The sequence below is a fragment of the Larimichthys crocea genome, chromosome X (assembly GCF_000972845.2).
Source record: "Larimichthys crocea isolate SSNF chromosome X, L_crocea_2.0, whole genome shotgun sequence".
In the NCBI taxonomy this organism is placed as follows: domain Eukaryota; kingdom Metazoa; phylum Chordata; class Actinopteri; family Sciaenidae; genus Larimichthys; species Larimichthys crocea.
In genome coordinates, this window is record NC_040020.1 from 11,807,731 (window position 1) to 11,825,827 (window position 18,097).

At 39.5% G+C, this 18,097-nt stretch overlaps 1 protein-coding gene across 2 annotated transcripts in view; it reads left to right on the top strand.

Annotated features, from left to right (window-relative positions):
- LOC104930083 (zeta-sarcoglycan) overlaps positions 1 to 18,097 on the top strand; it is a 344,655-nt gene that overhangs the window by 205,001 nt on the left and 121,557 nt on the right. For both annotated transcript variants that reach the window (XM_019257951.2, XM_027282958.1), the window contains one exon: positions 4,643 to 4,852. In XM_019257951.2, coding sequence (XP_019113496.1) covers positions 4,643 to 4,852 — 210 coding nt within the window. The remainder of the gene's footprint in view (positions 1 to 4,642; positions 4,853 to 18,097) is intronic.

Consider the following 18,097-nt stretch of genomic DNA (forward strand, 5'->3'; position numbering starts at 1 on the left):
CAGCACACGTGTATATCTGCTCCCACTCTCCGCCTTCATCCGCAACGTCCACCAAGCTGAATCTGACTTGACACATACTTCACATCCCACATGCTTTACCATTCATTTAGTAATATAATGAGAGAGGATGACACTGTGCATCAGTGTCCGATATTTCCTGAAATGTCTCTCGCTGGACATGCTGAGAAGCTTCATTTTACATTGAAAAATGAAATGCCCACGGGAGAGCAATCACAGCAGGTGGCTGAAACTAAATTTATAATAAAGTATTTTCCATTGACAGCTATATATTTGCCATCATTATAATGGTATCCTGAGTCATAGTGCTTCTAGCCTGAATCATGAGCTCCTTTTCACTGCAAAAAACCTGTGACTTGTCATGTCTGGGGAAAAAACTGTGATTGCCTATTTGTCATAATGAATTTGCAGAGTGTTCTTTTATGTGAAATGGAGCTGCTTGAAAGATAGAAGACAATTTCAAGTAATATCTCCTGTCGTTAGCTCTTATTAAAGTAATGCTGTTTATATTGGGGTTGATAAGGCACATGTATGGATCACAATCATATATTTCTCTCTCCACCTAATTCCTCTCATTTTTCTCTTTCTTCTTCTTTTCTTCTTTTCTTCTGCTCCTCATCTTCTCACCCTCTAATCCTGAGAGTGAAGAAATGAGCTTCAGTCTATCACATGGTACAGGGTACCGTGTGAGTGTGTTATAGTATCCAATCTATTTATCTACCCTAATTTGGATAACATTTAAATTATTTTTAATGATGCTTATGTTAGCCTGGAAGCCACTATAACATGTAGTGAAAGGTAGAGCTTTAAAATATTGGTGTTGCAAAATGGAGGCTAATTTTTCACATAGTCAGACATATTATTGTGTTGAAAATAGCAAGTAAATACCAATTATTATATATTTTTTTCCTGCATTCATGGTTTAGAAATCACACTTTACTAACCTTGGATCTAGCACCACATCACCAAAAATGAGAAATCCTGTGATTTCTGCACTGTGTATCTACATAACTTATAAGTTTAGCTGAGATCATTGTTAGATCTCAGTTGATTGTATGCTGTATTGGTAACCATGGTGACTAGTAATCTAGTAGCTGTTGTTTTTATGGCTGTCAAGACATTGTGATGTTAATAAAGTTAGGTCATGCTGTGCGGGGCTGCAGGCTTTGGTGTGCACCATAGGATTGATTGATGACTGTGTTGTCAGTTCAATCTAAGAAATGCACTGGAAGAGGGAGTGAGGGAAGAGGGGAGGGATGAGTGTGGTACAGAAAAAAAGGGAGGAAGGAGAAGGGAGAGAACAAAATGGATTGGTTAAGGACGGAGGGCGGGACGGAAGAAAGAAATGAAGTCAATGACAAAGCCAGAATGTGGAAATGGAGAGAAGAATGAAGTTAAGATAAGGGGAAAATGATCAATGTGTAATGGATTCAGGTCTGAAAGATGCTTCAGGTCTGAATTAAGAGGTATGGAAAAGTTTGAGAAATTGCAGTGAAAATAACTATGGAAGGAAAGAAGAATGAAGGGAAACTAAGACAGTAGAGGTCAACCGATTCATCAATTCTGCAGATCATTCGTTGCCAATAAGAAATTAGCTGTGATAGTGGCTGATGGCTGTGCAGCCTCCACCAGTCACACAGTCACCAGTAGATCCCAGTCTCTCCTGAGAGGGACTCTAGATTAGCTTGCCAAACCCTGGCAATGGACCATAAAGTCTGAAATTCAGAATTTGGCCATTCTTCAGAATCAGATTATTCTCCCACTCCATCATCTAACCTCTTTATTCCCTGGACCCACCACCAAACCGAATTTAGGATTATTTGGATATCTCCTTTTTCCTGCTCCAAACTATCACTTTTATATTGGCCTTTAAAAATCCAGTGTTGGTCAACCTCCACAAGAAAGAAAGGATAGAGCCAAGGAAGGAGTGAGGTGCAAGGAAAGGTTGGCAAAGGGCAGAGAATAGGGCATTTCCTGTGCCAAAAGGCTGTGTATAACAAATACGATATTTACAATTAGGGAACTATGGTGAAGGAGAAAAAGAGTTGGACTGATATGTGTGTATGGCTTCGGGTGAAATGAGACACAAACACGAAAGACAATTAATGAGCCAGAGCATGAGTGAGAATGCTTCCAGCTAATCGCTGAGTGAATGGCTAATTGAAAAAGTCACAAAATGACCACACACATTCAAAAGTGACACGAGATTATGTAATGTTATTCCACCCCACTTGGCTATATTGGTTCAATGACTGATTGACATCCTTGTCCTTGTGAAATACCCATGTATAAACTGCACAAACATGCAGACATAGATAGATGCAGGAATAAAATGATAAGCACTCCAGGGCACCACAGAAAACTCAAGTACACACACAGCAAACACAGGTACACACACTCTGCTACAAAGTGGATGCTGAATGCTGAGATAAAATGATTAGCAGCCCATTCCAACATCCTATTACACAGCAATATCCTACTATTGATTCGTATGCATTGTATCTGCACAGACTGCACAGATGCAACCAAAAATCGAAATAGATGATCAGCTGATAATGATGTTGGATCATTTCCTCACAGTGAAAAGGCAAAACATCATTCCTTCATTTGCCCACTTACCAAACCTTAAGCCCTTGCCACTTGGCATTAATATGTGTCTCATATACAGCTTGTGCCTGGATATAAATTCATTTAATTGCATTCAGACCAAATACAAAATATGCATATTTTTTGTGCATTCTTTGCCAAATGCTGTGTTTTCCCCTATTTTCAATAATATACCGCTAAAGTCATTGTTACACATAGACTCATTAAATTCACTCTCCATAGACGACGTACTTCTGTGCACCTCCAGAGATGTTTTGCTTGATTGGGTCTTGTTTGCATCTTGGATGCATTTCCGCCTGGATTTGATGTGTTTTTGCTCTGTCTTATCGCAGTTCAGTCACCTGTTATCCCTGTTAGATCAGGTGGAAAATGGCAGCTGGAGTGTAAAGGAAAACAAACCACAGTGTTAGATTCTGTAACACACCATCACACTGTAGGGCTGGTCAGTATGGTGTTGTTGGAATTAGATCATTAGCTTTTAGTTGATTACACTAGAATGTTGACATGGGAAGATGGGGTCGCCCTCCACTTGCCTATAACCATTTTGTGATCCTGGTGTGAGATGCTGTTAATGCCATAAACATAGTGAAGGTTTTCAAAAAAGTAGGGAACATTAGTTAATAATTATTGGAGAATGTAAACCTCACAGTATCTGGTCAGGTTATATGTTCTCGCAATGACACAGCAATCTCAAGTTACTTTTGGAGGATTTATGCATTGGTCATAATATCAGTACCTCGATAAGATGTGGAGCTTTGCTTTGTTGTGTATGAGAAACAGGACCCATGTGGAAACACAGATTACAGTTTGATATTTGCTTCTGAGACTCTTCCACCGGAAACCCAAAAAAAAACTCGACTGGGCTGGGCCAAGTCTGCATTTTCTTGTTTTTTTCTGCAGGCAAAGCAAGAGTCAGCATTTTTTGTTTTCCATCAAGGCTCGTTGGTATCATCATGTGAGACCATATGGAGAAAAAGCATTGCAAAAGGGGAGGGGATCAAGTCGGTGAGGTGTTAAGGTCATGCAGCCTCAGCAAATAAAGACATAATGTGCGTGTAAGAGCGAGAGACTGATAAAGAGAAAGAGAGAGGTGCCGGAGTGAGATTGGAAGTGAATTAGAAAGCAAGAGGGGAGAGAGAGAGGGAGAGAGAGAGAGAGAGAGAGAGTTTGAGGTAAAGAGCACAAGGTAAAGAGAGTGAGAGAGTCGGAGATGGACAGAGATAGTAGTGCCTTGGAGCCAGTGTCCATATCTCTTGCCACCAATGACTTCTTCTGCTGCACTACAACTAATGGACTCTGTCCTCCTCTGCTGTCTTATCTGCCCCCTCTCTCTTTCTTCCCCTCTCTCTCTCATTCTGTCTCTCTCTCTCTGCTTTCTATCTCTTACTTCTCTTACTACTCAATACCGTGCTATCTCTCCACTTCACCACTCCACCTCTATCTCATTTTTATCTCACTTTGCCTCTGTCTTCCTCTCTCCTTTTCTGTGTTATCCTGTTTTTTTTCTCTTTATTTTCACCTGTTTCCAGCCCCCCCCCATCAAAAGTTCACACTCTCTTCGCTCTGTTTTATCTTTTTCTGCACTCCACGGAAAAAGGGGAAGAATAAACCCGCTTTCTCAATCTTTCTGTTCTCTGCTTGTTGAGCATCTGTGCAGAACTGAATAATTGTAGCTTAAACATACTTTATCAGGCAGCACAGGAATATATCTGTTCCCACTGTATTCCTTCATTCAAGACGTTCACCAATTTCACTCCAAAATGAAAAGATACTTCATGGGAAATAAAAAAAGAAGAAACGTTAAGTCAATGAAAGTACTAAAGTAGCTCCAGTTGAGAAATGGCAACAATTCTAGAGAAGTAATGAATTGTATAAATACATAGTGTTGTAAAAAAAGAATTTCCCCAAATTATCTAATTTTTATTATTTTTGAAATGACTTCAGAGAAATGACTTTAGAAATGACTCACTCAGTGGTGATTCTTACATGTATTCTTCATGTTTGTGTCCCTCTTTAGATGACCCAGGAGCAGTACATCCTTGCGGCACAGCCCAACCCGCTTCACCAGCGGGGGGCATCGGTCTGCGGCGCCCAGGTTTACCCAGCAGTGGGAATCTATGGCTGGAGGAAGAGATGCTTGTACTTCTTCATCCTCCTCCTCCTCGTCACCATGATCGTCAACTTGGCGCTCACCATCTGGATCCTCAAAGTCATGAACTTCACTCCGGTAAGAGGCGTGTGTGTTTTATGCCATGAAAATGCCAGGGTGCTTTATGGTTTCATGTTTCGCTGTTTACATGGGAGATTATGTGAGATGCTTTAAATATGTGCTTTAAAAGGCTTTCTGTAATGTAATGCAACATGAGAGTGATGATAAAATCAACAGAGGCTCAACGGGTACGTGTGTGTGTGGTCAAGATGTTGTGGTTTAAAAGGAACTCATCCATTTAGTGGTGTCCACGATTGATGGATATAGTCATGTTCACAATTACTCAAAGTCACATATGATATAATGTTGTTTTTTTCTGTCTGTCTTTTTCTTCTTCATTTTATAATTCCCATGTTCTTGAAGTATGGTACGTGGTATGTGTAGTCACATTAATGCATGCATACATCCACGAGTAACTCCGAGCTAAATGTGACACCATGATTACGAGTGGGGCTAAAATGAATGGTTCAAAAACACTGCAATCACAGCTCCAAATGGGAGACATCAGGAAGAGAAGCACAGATCAGGAGTGCAGCTTTTCTGTCAAATTAGCACTGGTTCTTGAATCAGTTCCATTCGGGATTCAACAACAGTCAACAATAGGTAATCTTCTTATTAGAAATAAATCTGCCTCTGGCGTAAACTGTCTGTAGCTGAATAGGGTTGGCCTAATCTACTGAATTTTAATGTCTGTCATATCCGTGGTACTTGAAGAACCTAATATTTTCTGATGTAGTATGCAGTGTAAAAAGAAAAACACTGTCCAAACTAAGACTTGATTTACCAATTTCTCCACAGTATTTTGTTCAACAAGGGGATGATACACATTAATCATAAGAACCTCCAGTGGATGTATGAGCTATTCCCCTTGTTAGCAAAGAGAGACGTAATGCAACACAGTGTTGAGCTTCAAGACCTTGAAGGGAAAAGGTTCATTTCGTGTTTTCAGTTGACTGACCGTTCTTGCGTAACCTTAACCAAGCAGTTTCAGTGTCTGAACCTGATTGAAACCTTACCATAGTGGTGGCAGAGGTGATGGAGTATGAAACTGTCATATGATCCATTCTTGCTACCATATGCATTACACAGTCTGCATTGCCTTGGAGGACAATGATAAAAGGTACATTTATTGTGTAGTTTGTTGGTCTTGATTAGCTCAGACTAACGGTTACAGGGCTTTTGTTGAGACTGCACTGTCATTGTGGAATAGCCTTCTGTGAAACACTGAAATCAGCTGAATCAGTTCAAATGTCCAAAACTCATTGCAAAACCTGATTTTATTCATTGCCTTTTCAGTGGAGCTGACATCTGTTTTCATGCTCTATTGCTCTTATTTTGTGATTTTAACTACATCCTTATTTTCACTATGTTTTGTTATTGCTGTTGATGTCTAGGCTATGCATCCTTTCTCCTTGCTTTGTAAGCAGCTTTTTTTTGCAAGCACTTTGATGCACAATGGTTTAGTGCTCTTAAAATGTCAAATAAATACATTTTGACTTGACTGATAGGGGAAAGGAACAGCCATTGAACCAGCAGAATCCAATGTAGGAAATACTAAATGTTTGTTTTTGTGAACACTAACACCACACAGTAACAACAGGCTCTCCTTATTATTACCATTTTATGTGTTTTATTAATCTGTGTTTATATTTTTCCAAGACTTTCTGAGCATGTCATCCATACAATTTCATATTGCCTTGGGGCTCACTGTGATTTTATATATGTAAGTGAGGCAGGATTGTACCCCTGAAAACCTCTGGTAAAGTCTTCCCATATCGTGTCTTATGTTTCAATAAGCAACTTCAAAATACTAGAGATGTGCCTCAGGGAAGGCAGCCAGCACTAAGCATGAATGGGCAAAAGATATTTCAGAGGCTATATACTGGTGTGTGAAAAACAGAGACAGCAGGAGAGACCAGGACACAGGTGGAGTTCTAGAGGCAGGGGAGAGTTTAAAAAATAAAATAAATAAAATGCATAGAGCGCATGAAGAGAAATATAGATTGTAAGTATGGAACTGTTTTTGTTTTAAGTGAGTGAGTAAGACACGTGAAACAGTGAGGAGAAGCGTAGGCGTAAACTGTGTATATGTGGCACCTGTATGAATTGCATTGGAGTGTTTAGTGTGTGTGCTAAATACAACATTACTGATTTAGAGATCTCTGAACTAAGTGTTTGTATTACATCTTATACTAATAGTCATCATTGACAATTTTATTATATGACCATGACCACAACGTGTCCCTCTTCTTTATTAGTTAAAGTTAACAGTTTTCACCAAATGCAAAAAAATATTTGTAATGCAGGAAGTAAACAGTTCACAGATGTCAATGAGGCAACTTGCTTCTGACTTTCTGTGTTGATTCTTTAATGAAGAACACAAAGTAGCATTGCATTTCTCTCCCAACATGTACACTTGACCTTCCTTTGGCCCTGTTTCTGTCAGTGATCACTTTAGACTTTAGACTGATCTTGGAATAAATATTGCACAGATTAATATCCTGTGTGTTATCCTGCAACAGTGCCCTTCAGCCACCCCTGCTATCAATCGAGTGTCGGGCAGTGCTACATGGTGTAGTTTGTAAGAGAGTAGCTGACGGAGTGTGGATTAGGACGGTTGACAGAGAAGGGAAAAACAAAATGAAAGGAGCAAAAGGGGCAAAGAAAGACTGGATCATTATGGAGGCCTGGAGGAAGGAAGGACATGTGGTGGGGATGATGGGCTGAATTGAGTGATGAATGTAGAAAAGTCTTTCTACATGTGGTTTAAATATAGTGTTTCAACATCCACATTCAGCTTCCTCCTTTCTGTTCTCTGCCTCTGGGGTCCTCAGAGACCTGGAGAGGTGTCTGTTTCACTGCCCTGTGGACACAAAGTCTGTGGATGATGACTTGACAGAGACAGTCAGGAGTTGTTGAAGAGTTCATTGCGCTACATTCACATCATTCACATTTAGAAGATGACCTGTTTTGTTGACAATGACTTCTTTTATTGATGGCGGATTTAATGTGAAAAAAGGAACCATGCTGTTGATTTTATTTTCTTTACACATACCTTTATATAAGTAGTAGGCAACATGAGCTAGAGCACATACCGTATGTATCAGAGAAATAATATCCAAAGTTAATGTAACACTGCTAAACACAATAAGGCGCTCCATATGTCGTTATGACAAAAAGACACAAACTGGTTATTTAAGTTTAATTCAATCCAAGTTAACATTAGATAACACTGTTGCCAACAAAAAAACAACATATTTATGTTGTACTTATGAACCCACTAACCCGAGACTGGCTTCTGATGCAGTACATCCCCCATACACACATGTGGTGTAATTTGTCACATAGCAACTGTATTAGCATTTCAAAGAATGTTTACAGCTGTGTATGACTGCATTAAGCTGTAAAACTGACCTGAAAAAAAAAAGTGAAGAAAAAGATCACAAGAGTGAAAATAGTGGTGTTCCCTAAAGTACTGCTGTCCCCACTAGAGGTACGTTGATGAATCAACAATTAGCATAATTAGGGTCGTGGTGAATAGCAAATTTTTAAACAACAACACGTGTTTGTATCACAAAATATTACTTCAGCTTACATATGGGCATGCATGCATGAGGGTCAGGGACAGAGCTGTAACGTTACAGGTGTAACTTTAATAATTCATTAATTTCTGCATTAAATTGCACCAAAGTTCATTGGAGACCTCTAATTTTTCATTTACATATGAACACCAAACCTTACCTTACCTTTCATTCTCAATATCTTTTTAGCATGTTTACGTCAAGTCATATATTCAGCTCCATTAGGATTTTTTTCAACTTAACTGCACATTTGTTTTCTGTTGCAATCAACACTGGTACAATTAGCTAATCTGAAGTGACACTGTTCTCATTTACATAAAGATATGTTTTTCTCAATTTACTGTTGTCGCATGGCTTGTTGCTGCTTTGCATCTCCAAGTTTCAGAAACATCTACCTGCGTCACTCGTCTGTACAATTACATCTCTGAACACTGTCATTATCAGCCTGACGTGAAGGCAAAGAACATTAAAAAGAAATTCTCACAGTCACACACAGGCACAAATGCAGTACCTTCATCATTTCTCATTTGAAAGCGGGCTACAGGGAGTTGCTTCTTCTATTGTATGGCTCCACGTTTGTCATTTCCATCGTCACCATTCAAATCACGTCTAAATGGCTGCAGTATAATGAGGGCCTTTCGCAAACTTTTTTTTGTTGTTGTTTTGTTTGGAGTTGCCAGATGTGATTCTCATTGTGATGGCATGGGGAGAAAAAGAGATTTGCTTTTGAAGAGGCAGCTATGGCAGTAAATTGGAGCAGAGGGACTTGTGGGGATAGGAGCTCACATGTGTGTGTATGTGTAATTATTAAGCAATTGTTCATGCTGGTGTGTGTGTGTGTGTGTGTGTGTGTGTGTGTGTGCCTTTCCATGCTTGTGTGTGTCTATACCCACATTTCGTTCGTGTGTGATTGCATCTGTGTGTCCCAGAATCCTTTGGGCTTTCACTTGCTGAGAAATTCAATTTCACTTGTCACTCACCAATCAGCCTGCCTAATTCCTGGTCTGGACTAGACTATGGTGTGTGCGTGTATGTGTCAGTGTGTGTGAGTATGCAGTGTGTTTGTCGTCTCAATACCAGCTTAATCCACAATGTTTTGTCTCTTCATAACAAGGTTTGTAGTAAACTTCTGGCATAATGACCTCTTATAATATGTGCATACAATTTTCTAAATGCTCCTCTTGGACACTGAAGTCATAAACCAGATGTGATTCATCAACATTCAGAATTGTATTTGGACTGCAATGAATTCTGCCTCCACTAACACAATATGTGTGATCAGAGTCCTGTCTATTAAGAAAGATTCCTGTCTTTAACTTTGTGCAGCAACTTTGTGCACTTTTAATACCACATCAAAGTGACAAATGGTAGGAGAACAACAATAAAACTGCCAGTGATCTGTAATTTCTCTCAGCATTCTTACACATAGGTGACGATGGTAAACATTTACTGGCAGTGTGTGAAGTGTGCTTTTTTATTTTTAAATCCTGATTGGCTGCCAACCAGTCGGGGCATAAAATAAAACTTTATTCTTGTGGTACTTTTCAGTTCAGAGTTACAGGGAGCTTTAAAGACGATAAAACAACAATTGGAAAATCAATAAAAATGACCAACATTAATTAGATATGGGGTTATGACTACATAAAATAGGGTTGCAGCAGGGAAATACAACAGGAATAAACCAGGGAAAAACAAATTTAGCTTATGAGTAGCTCATAAAACCGAGGCAAGAGAGACATACACAGTCAGTGTATGTGATAACACTAGTTATAGTGTTAACATTAAGTCATTGTCTCCAATAGTTTAATTTTGCTCTTTAATCCACTTTAGATTATAGAATGTATAGGATGAACAGTGTAACACATTTAGTGTAATGCATAATAGTCTTAGCATATAATAGCCTCACATTTCATACTTGCATAGGTAAAAAAAATAAATAAAAAAAATGCTTGTTTGTTGTGGCAAAAAGTAAGGACAGGAAATGGCATTGGGAAGATTGTAAGCACCAGCTCTGGCATTCGCCCACACCTCAGGCCTGAAAATCTCTTCCCGGTGATCCAAAACGACTATGGAACAAACGCCAACACTCCCACAGTGCTCTGAGCTCACAGTCCGGACAGCCTGGCTAAGAAAGTGAGCTAACAGTAGCTAAAATTAACTAACAGCAGCTATAGTTTGCTGCAGTTTATTTTATTGTCCATCATGAAACTCCGTCAATACCCAAGAGTTAAGGCGGAGCAGCCGAAGGACATTAAAGGGAAAGCATAAAACATGTTCCCCCCTAAAATATGATTCAATTTCATGTTTCACTTTAAATATACAAACAATGAATACTCCTGAATAAGATGTAAAACCTACACACTCTCTCAAATTGTCTGGAGATGAATGTTATACTGCTGTGAACTGTAGGTGAAAGAGGTACGGAGATATCTTATCTACCTTCCTGCCAATCAGCTTGGTTGATGCTCAGGTCCCCACTACATCGTGTTGAGATTTAGTAGGTGTGCATGTCAGCTAGAAATAATACAAAGCCCTGCTGCCCCCATATATATTCTAGCATGTGCGAAGAAGAACTCCAGTCTAACTTTTTTCATCCTCTAAACTCACAAAACTTCACAAACTGACTTTGCATATTTGCCTCAAGGTGTGCTTTTCTTTTTTAGTTTGGATTTCTTTTATCTTTAAATATAATTTCAGAGATTAAGTGCAGCATGAGAATACACAATGCTTAGGGATGTCCTTAAATCAGCACCAAGGAAGCAATGCATTGTAGATCAAATTTATTTTGGATGATACCAAATTTCACCATAACTTCGACATTATAAATTGCTTCACGACTCCGAATGAATTATTGTGCGGGCAAAGTCTGTTACTAGCAAATAAAATAAAATCAAAATGTCAAAACAAATTAATTCAGCAGGGTTACTTACTACTTTACTGTTTCCTTTCAAAAAAGTACCAGTACTGAGCTGTAAATAAACATGCTGTTTTATGCCAAAGATTAAAGGGAAGAGAGCGAGGAGAAAGATCCAGCTCTCTCTCTCTCTGTGTGGAGCATTTAGTCACCGCTGTTTAGCAGACTGATTTGAATTTGTCATTTCCTCCAGGCAAATAGGGCGATAGGTACATGATCTCAATTAGTCGATGGAGTGCTCTTTGCTGTCACACCTGCTCTTGTGATTTATGTTTATGTGATATGTGTATTATTTCATAAAAAACCTTTCCTGGTGTAGCTTTCTTTACAAATAAACTAAGCCATGAGATCAGTGTGGTAGAGAGAGAGAGAGAGAGAGCGCTGAGCAGGGGGGGTGGTGAATGATGCGTGGAAGAATACAGATAGGAAAAAGGAGAGAGAAAGGAGTAAGTGTGTGTGTTTGTGTGTCTGTGTGTGTGGTTTAAATAGACTGCCCCATCATCTACGCTCAGCTTCTTCCTCCTGTCCTCTGCCTCTGGGGTCCTTAGGGACTTGAAGAGGTGTCTGTATCACTGCCTCATGGAGTGGAAGTGAGTGGATGATGGGCTGGCAGACATAGGCAGAGTGCAGAGTTTGATGTGTGGCTGTGTGAGTGTTACAGCGTTCATAAAAGTACTGCCACCTTAACTATAGGGTGGGTACAGAACTCCAATACTTTTAGGACACTGACCAAATCACTTTGATACTGACGGAAATGCCTTGCCTGTGCTTGGGGCTGTGGCTCAGGTGGTAGAGCGGGTCATCTAGTAATCAGAGGGTTGTTGGTCCAATTCCTGGCTCTCCGAATCTACCTGAGCAAGACACAGACGCCCAAATTGCTCCCAATGACCTTGGTGTGTATATGGTTCAATTTAGTATCAGTGTGAGTGCTTTGATTATGAATAGGAAGCACTGTATTGCTCCTGATTAGCAGTTGGCAACCTCTGCCATCAGTGTGTGAATGTGACAAGAGTGAGTGAGTCATCTGCAGATTAGAAAGGCTATATTAATACAAGTCAATTCACAGTTTGCTGCCAAGTTCCGATACCTAAGGCAGTGTTGTAGTCAAGATCACCTAAAGCAAGACCAAGTTAAGCCAAGGCTGAGGCTGAGTAAGGCAGTTTATAGCCTACTTAAGTAGATAATAGCCCGTCTGGGTTTTCTGCCTCTCCCTGCACTTTCCATTATTTGTCATCTTTGTCATTTCTATGTAACTGTGCAAAATACATAAACTAAATAAACTATAAGCTATAATACTTTTCAAATATCTTTGGGTGCGGTGCGGTCCTAGCTTTCTCTTCTGCCACCATTTCCCAGTGCAGCAAATATAGTCTTGCATATCCAGACGTATATCCACATGAGTGCTTTACCACCACAAATGTCGCCTACTATTTCTGCCATAGTGTTTGTTATTATTTTTTTCTTTTGACAGTTATTCTTGTATTTATATAGCTCCGTACTGTCCTGACATTCAGGTTGAGTAAAGTGCATAGTAAAGTAAAAACAGTTTCCCCAGGTGTTTACATTTTTTTTGAAAGGATACAATACATAGTTCTGCCCCTGTTTGGGTTCAATGAGTGAATCTGGCTGAAATAGTTAAGCTGAAATAGCTGTAGCGTGATAAACATATAGAAACTCTTAAATATCCCTTTGCTGTTAAAATCTTGTATTTTTGCTCTATTACTGGTAACAGTTAGGGTTATTTATTGTACACTACAGGAAATTATGTATTCTACATTACCGTGTATTTAATGTGAGGTCAGTGATTTATTTGAGAGCAATAGAGCCAGAAAAAACCTGTTGTAATTTAAATGCTCATAAGTGTATTATAAGTATCATAAAACGGTTCACCCAGCATAATAATTTCAATCATAACTCATTGACTCTGTGTTAAAATAACATCGCATAGTTATAGATTACACAAAACCAAGTATGTCGCCACTACATGCATTGGGTTAAAGGGCATGTGTCACAATGTGGTAGGTCACATCTACTGTTTTTCTCAGCATGTTTGTTTGGTGGTGTTTATGTGTGCATGCTGATGTGCAGGTCGTGTGTGTGTGTGTGTGTGTGTGTGCGTGTGTGTGTGTGTGTGTGTGTGTGTGTGTGTGTGTGCGTGCATGCGTGTGTGTGTGTGAGCTGGTAAAATGTGCTGTTGAAGGCAGTATGAGCTCCTAAACCTGCTGTACTCAGCTCCTCGTCTAGACCAGCCACCGTCATTATGGCTGTTCACACCTGCGCTGTGTAATTTATCGCTCCCCCACACACACACATTTTTCTCACTTTGTCAGTAACAGTGCTGACCTCAGGTAATGGGAGAGTCCAGTGTGAAATACTCTGTCCTCCTGTATCACACGGGCACACACAAACGCAGTGGAGAGGGGTTAATGTGACGTATCCATCAGACTTAGAGCGCTGACACACCTGATGTTAATCGCTTGAACGGTCATTGCACACACACACACACACACACACACACACACACACACAGAAAATAAAACAAACAAAGTTTGACATTGGAGCCCCCCACAATAATAAAGCTCTACTGTCTAACCAATACAGAGCTGGGAAATATTATTACTATAGACTCATCCATAAGTGATGATAAGAAGTGTAAAGGTCTACTAGTCATTCAACATGCAACAGATCTCTGATCTCTTAAGCAGCTTATATTTCAATAAAATGTCAACTATCTCATTACAGGGGCTGGATATTGTATTTAGGTTGAAACAGATTATGTGGCTAATACGTCAAACTGCAGCTATAGCAGACAAATGGCCGAATAGGTCTCACTCGCTTACAGGGTTAATAGATCATGTTTCAATAAGAACTTACAATAGGCTTTATGATACTCATGGGAGCATGGAATTTTCACTTAATGTCCCTTTTTCCACACGGTAAGGTAGCTCAGTGAGTTTCCCTTTGCCTCCCGTTGTACTTAATGTCATTTATTTGACAGTTTGAATAACTATCTTGTTTTGTAGCTTCCTTAACTGACTCAGACCCTGATGCGGCTGTAATCATCACCATTCCTGCAATGGTGTTAGAGACTGGGACCAATGTTAGCGTGCGTGTGGCTGAGCTCAGTATCATTGTGAGCGCTTTGGATTGGAAGCGCTGCATCGCTCCTGATGAGCTGTTGGCACCTCACATAGCAGCCTCTGCCATCAGTGCATGTATGTGTGTGATGTGACAAGTGCTGTAATGGGCTCTGAGTGGTCAGTAGACCAGAAAAGCTGCGTATAAGTCCATTTAGCGTTTATACCACAATGCACTGCACAAACAGAACAAAATGTACATGATTTCAGTAAAGTTTCACTTCCCTGAGGTATTAATAAGTACCTCACAGATCCTAGGATCTTGTTATTAGTGAATTATTTCAGATGATGGTGTGGCTTTGTAAGATTAATGGTTGTTTGGGAATACTGTAAACTGACACATGTATCATTAAGTGAGATTGCAAAATTTTAATGATACTGCTTTTCTGCTACCATTAAAGTGTTAACCTATGGCTGTCGCTTTGCATATGTCTCCTCCCAGCCTTATACTGTAGATGTGTGTTCTGCAGAGAAACGCTAAATCAAGATGTTTGCAGTGAAAACTACAAGGTTTACCTTTTACTTTGAATGTCATTTGATGAGATACAGGAGCAGCCACCAGCCCATACAGAAAAGGAGGGTGTCACTCAAATTCAAAATTTAAACAAGACATCAAAGCACCACCCACGCTGTTTCAGTGACAGATGATCTCAGAGGAATATAGGCCTGAACCACCACAGCAATAAATGTATACCACCCTAGAGAAAAGAAAAGAAAAATAGGGGGAAAAGTCTCTGTGATTACCACTTTATAACCTAAAGTCTGCACAAAACAAAGATGTTTTTCTATAGAGTCAGCAACATTTTCAGTTCAGATCACTGTATTTATTTCTATGCATTGACCCAAGAGTATTTTTATGTGTATATAAATGTAAGGCAACCCAGTAGTGTCTGGCTCTATATGGGACGCCTAGATCTGAATCCGTCAGCACTTTAGTCTTATAATTTCCAGTGGCGATATGTCAAACAATGATAAATAAGGAATGCACACAGAAACACTGACAAGCAGCTGACCCGTTGCCTGTTTGTACAGCTCTATAAGCGCAATGTGTGTGTTTTTGTTTGTGTGCTTAGCAGCGGGTGTTCTAGCGTTTCAGTGTGTCTATATCTGTGATGGCAAAATATCCATCAGTCAGCAGTTTTAGCCTTGTTATCTCCGCTGGCACTCTATCAGAGATATAAACAATGATAAATAATGAACACACTCATCTTAATAGAGTCTGCTTGTGTGCGCCTGTTGGAAGAGTACCTATATACTGTATGTGTTTAGACAATCAAATGGAACATTTGTTTGCGTCTTCAGGGATGTGGAGGTTTTGCTGTTGTTTTTATGCTGACATGCTAACTTGAGTGTATGTATGTGTGCATGTACTGATGTTTCATGTTTTTTTTTGTTTTGTTTCATGAAACATGAAGCCTTAAAGAAATTTAAATCACTCCCAACGCAATCCCTGCTGTGTGGGCATACTCGATCACATACACATTTACATGTCTCTGTTCATTATACATGCAACCCATATCTGCTTCTTTTGAAATAAGAAGGACCAAAAGAGTGTTTGTTTGGAGCAAATGAAGCCATAGCTGTCACAGATTAGAAGAGAAAGGCGAATGAGATGACTCTCCTGTGCTGATCTTCTCTCTTGCACAAAGAGTCTTTCAACATCTGTAGTAGAAAGATTCTGTAATGTTGATGTGGGTTATGATTATGACTGAACACACAGATGCAAGCATACCATATTGCCCCCCCCGACTGAAGATATACAGAGAGAAACTACCTTGCTCATCTTCAAGTAGCCACTTAGCGATGACCCTTAGTTCAAAGCATTCAGCTGTTACTTTGGTTCTGTTCTGCAAGTTAAAATGAGTAGTTCAGTCAGAGAAACCCTTTCCTAAAACTTCTTAAGCTTCCATTATGCTGCAACCTGTAAAAAATGTGAAATGGTATATGTCTTGATCGGCTATAATGGAAGAGCGAAAAAAAAGCTTTTGAGTTCAGTAATGCACGTAATTTATTAAAATTGATGGTGATGTACAGATTTTACAAAACCATGGTAGACCTACTATTATTCAGTCTTTCCTTATATAACCTTTTAGTCTGGGTGGGGAACAGTTTAAATGTTTTATCATTATATTTCAGGCCATTACAACTTACAATTTCTGAAAGTATGCTGCTGCATTTTAGCCAAATTGGTGACATTATTAAAAAAAAAAAAGAAATGTTCACGGCAGAGATCTACCTTCCTCAACAGTTAACTGTTCGATCAGTTAGCAAGACATATGTCCAGCTTATGAGTAGTTCTGATCTGACAAACTCTGCTCAGTGAAACACTGACAACATGTTTCTGAACAGAAAATTGTAGCTGAGAGGAATGCCCAACTTTGTCAACTGCACTGTGCACTTACAGAGAGCGCTACAATCTAGATGGCTTGTCACACATATAGATGAATCCACTGCATCACTTGGTCTAACCCCTATAACAGCACTTCCAAAATGTCCCGGCAGAAAAATCACTGTGGTGGATTGTTCTCTTCGACCAGCTGCGGTCTGTTTTTTCTAATGTTCTGGTTTATTTGACCATATAGGGACCGTACCCCCTCTTGTTCTGACTCCACTCATCATAGCACCATACATAGCACCGACTAGTATGCAGGTTTGCTATCATCCAGTGATGATTCACAAGTCTTGATGATAGTTATGGCTGATAATTATTTTATATTCCTTGTTAGGTTTAATAAAGCAATGCTCTGTGGCAGCTGAATGGTGATACTCTGTCATCAGACCTTCACTCTGACATGTGAATGCAGCAACAGGAAGAATTCACAGATCACTCTGTGATTTAACATTGTTAAAACTAAAAAGAGTGCTGGCATGTGTTTCATCATCATTCATTAGTTATGCTGAGCATAACTAATGAGCACGTCTCGAGGCTCTGTAAAGTTGATTTTGGTGGGATACTAAAATGAACTGAAACCTATGGAAAGATGGGGAAATTGTAAAAAAATGACAGTGCCATGAGTATGAATTATTGGGAAATGGTTGTTCGCAGTGCAAGATAAGCACATGGGATTTACTGTGCTGATTGTCTCAAATCATGGTCCTTTAATAGATGTCTAGACATTGGACAACAGCTCAGCAGGCTTGATGCTACTTTAGAAGTGAGCTGCACCCTCTCTCTCTTTACAATAAACTCTGTAACCACCATTATACTCCAATATTTTACATATTTCTTTATTCAATAGCAGCTTATATACACTGAAAGGATGGTTAACCTCTACGATTAAGCCCTCTGAAACCCTACAGTGAACTCAAGTGTTTTCACTGTTTGGACAGCCTTTACAGATCACACATATCCTACGAAGAGTTAAGAGATGCATTCTCTGTTCCATTGTGCATTAAATGATTTCTAGAGGAGATGAAACTCTAATGATCCCCGTGGGGACATTGGATCATTGCAGCGGCAAATAAGATACAGCAAACGGAAAAGACCAGGTTATTAATAAGAATAGAGAAAATGAGGTGATCTCAAAAATAACAAAGCAGACAATTACAAGACTACAAAATATCCAATGCAGTCATATGTGTAATAATTTATAGATTACAGCATGGTTGTGGTGAATGTAACATTGCAGTG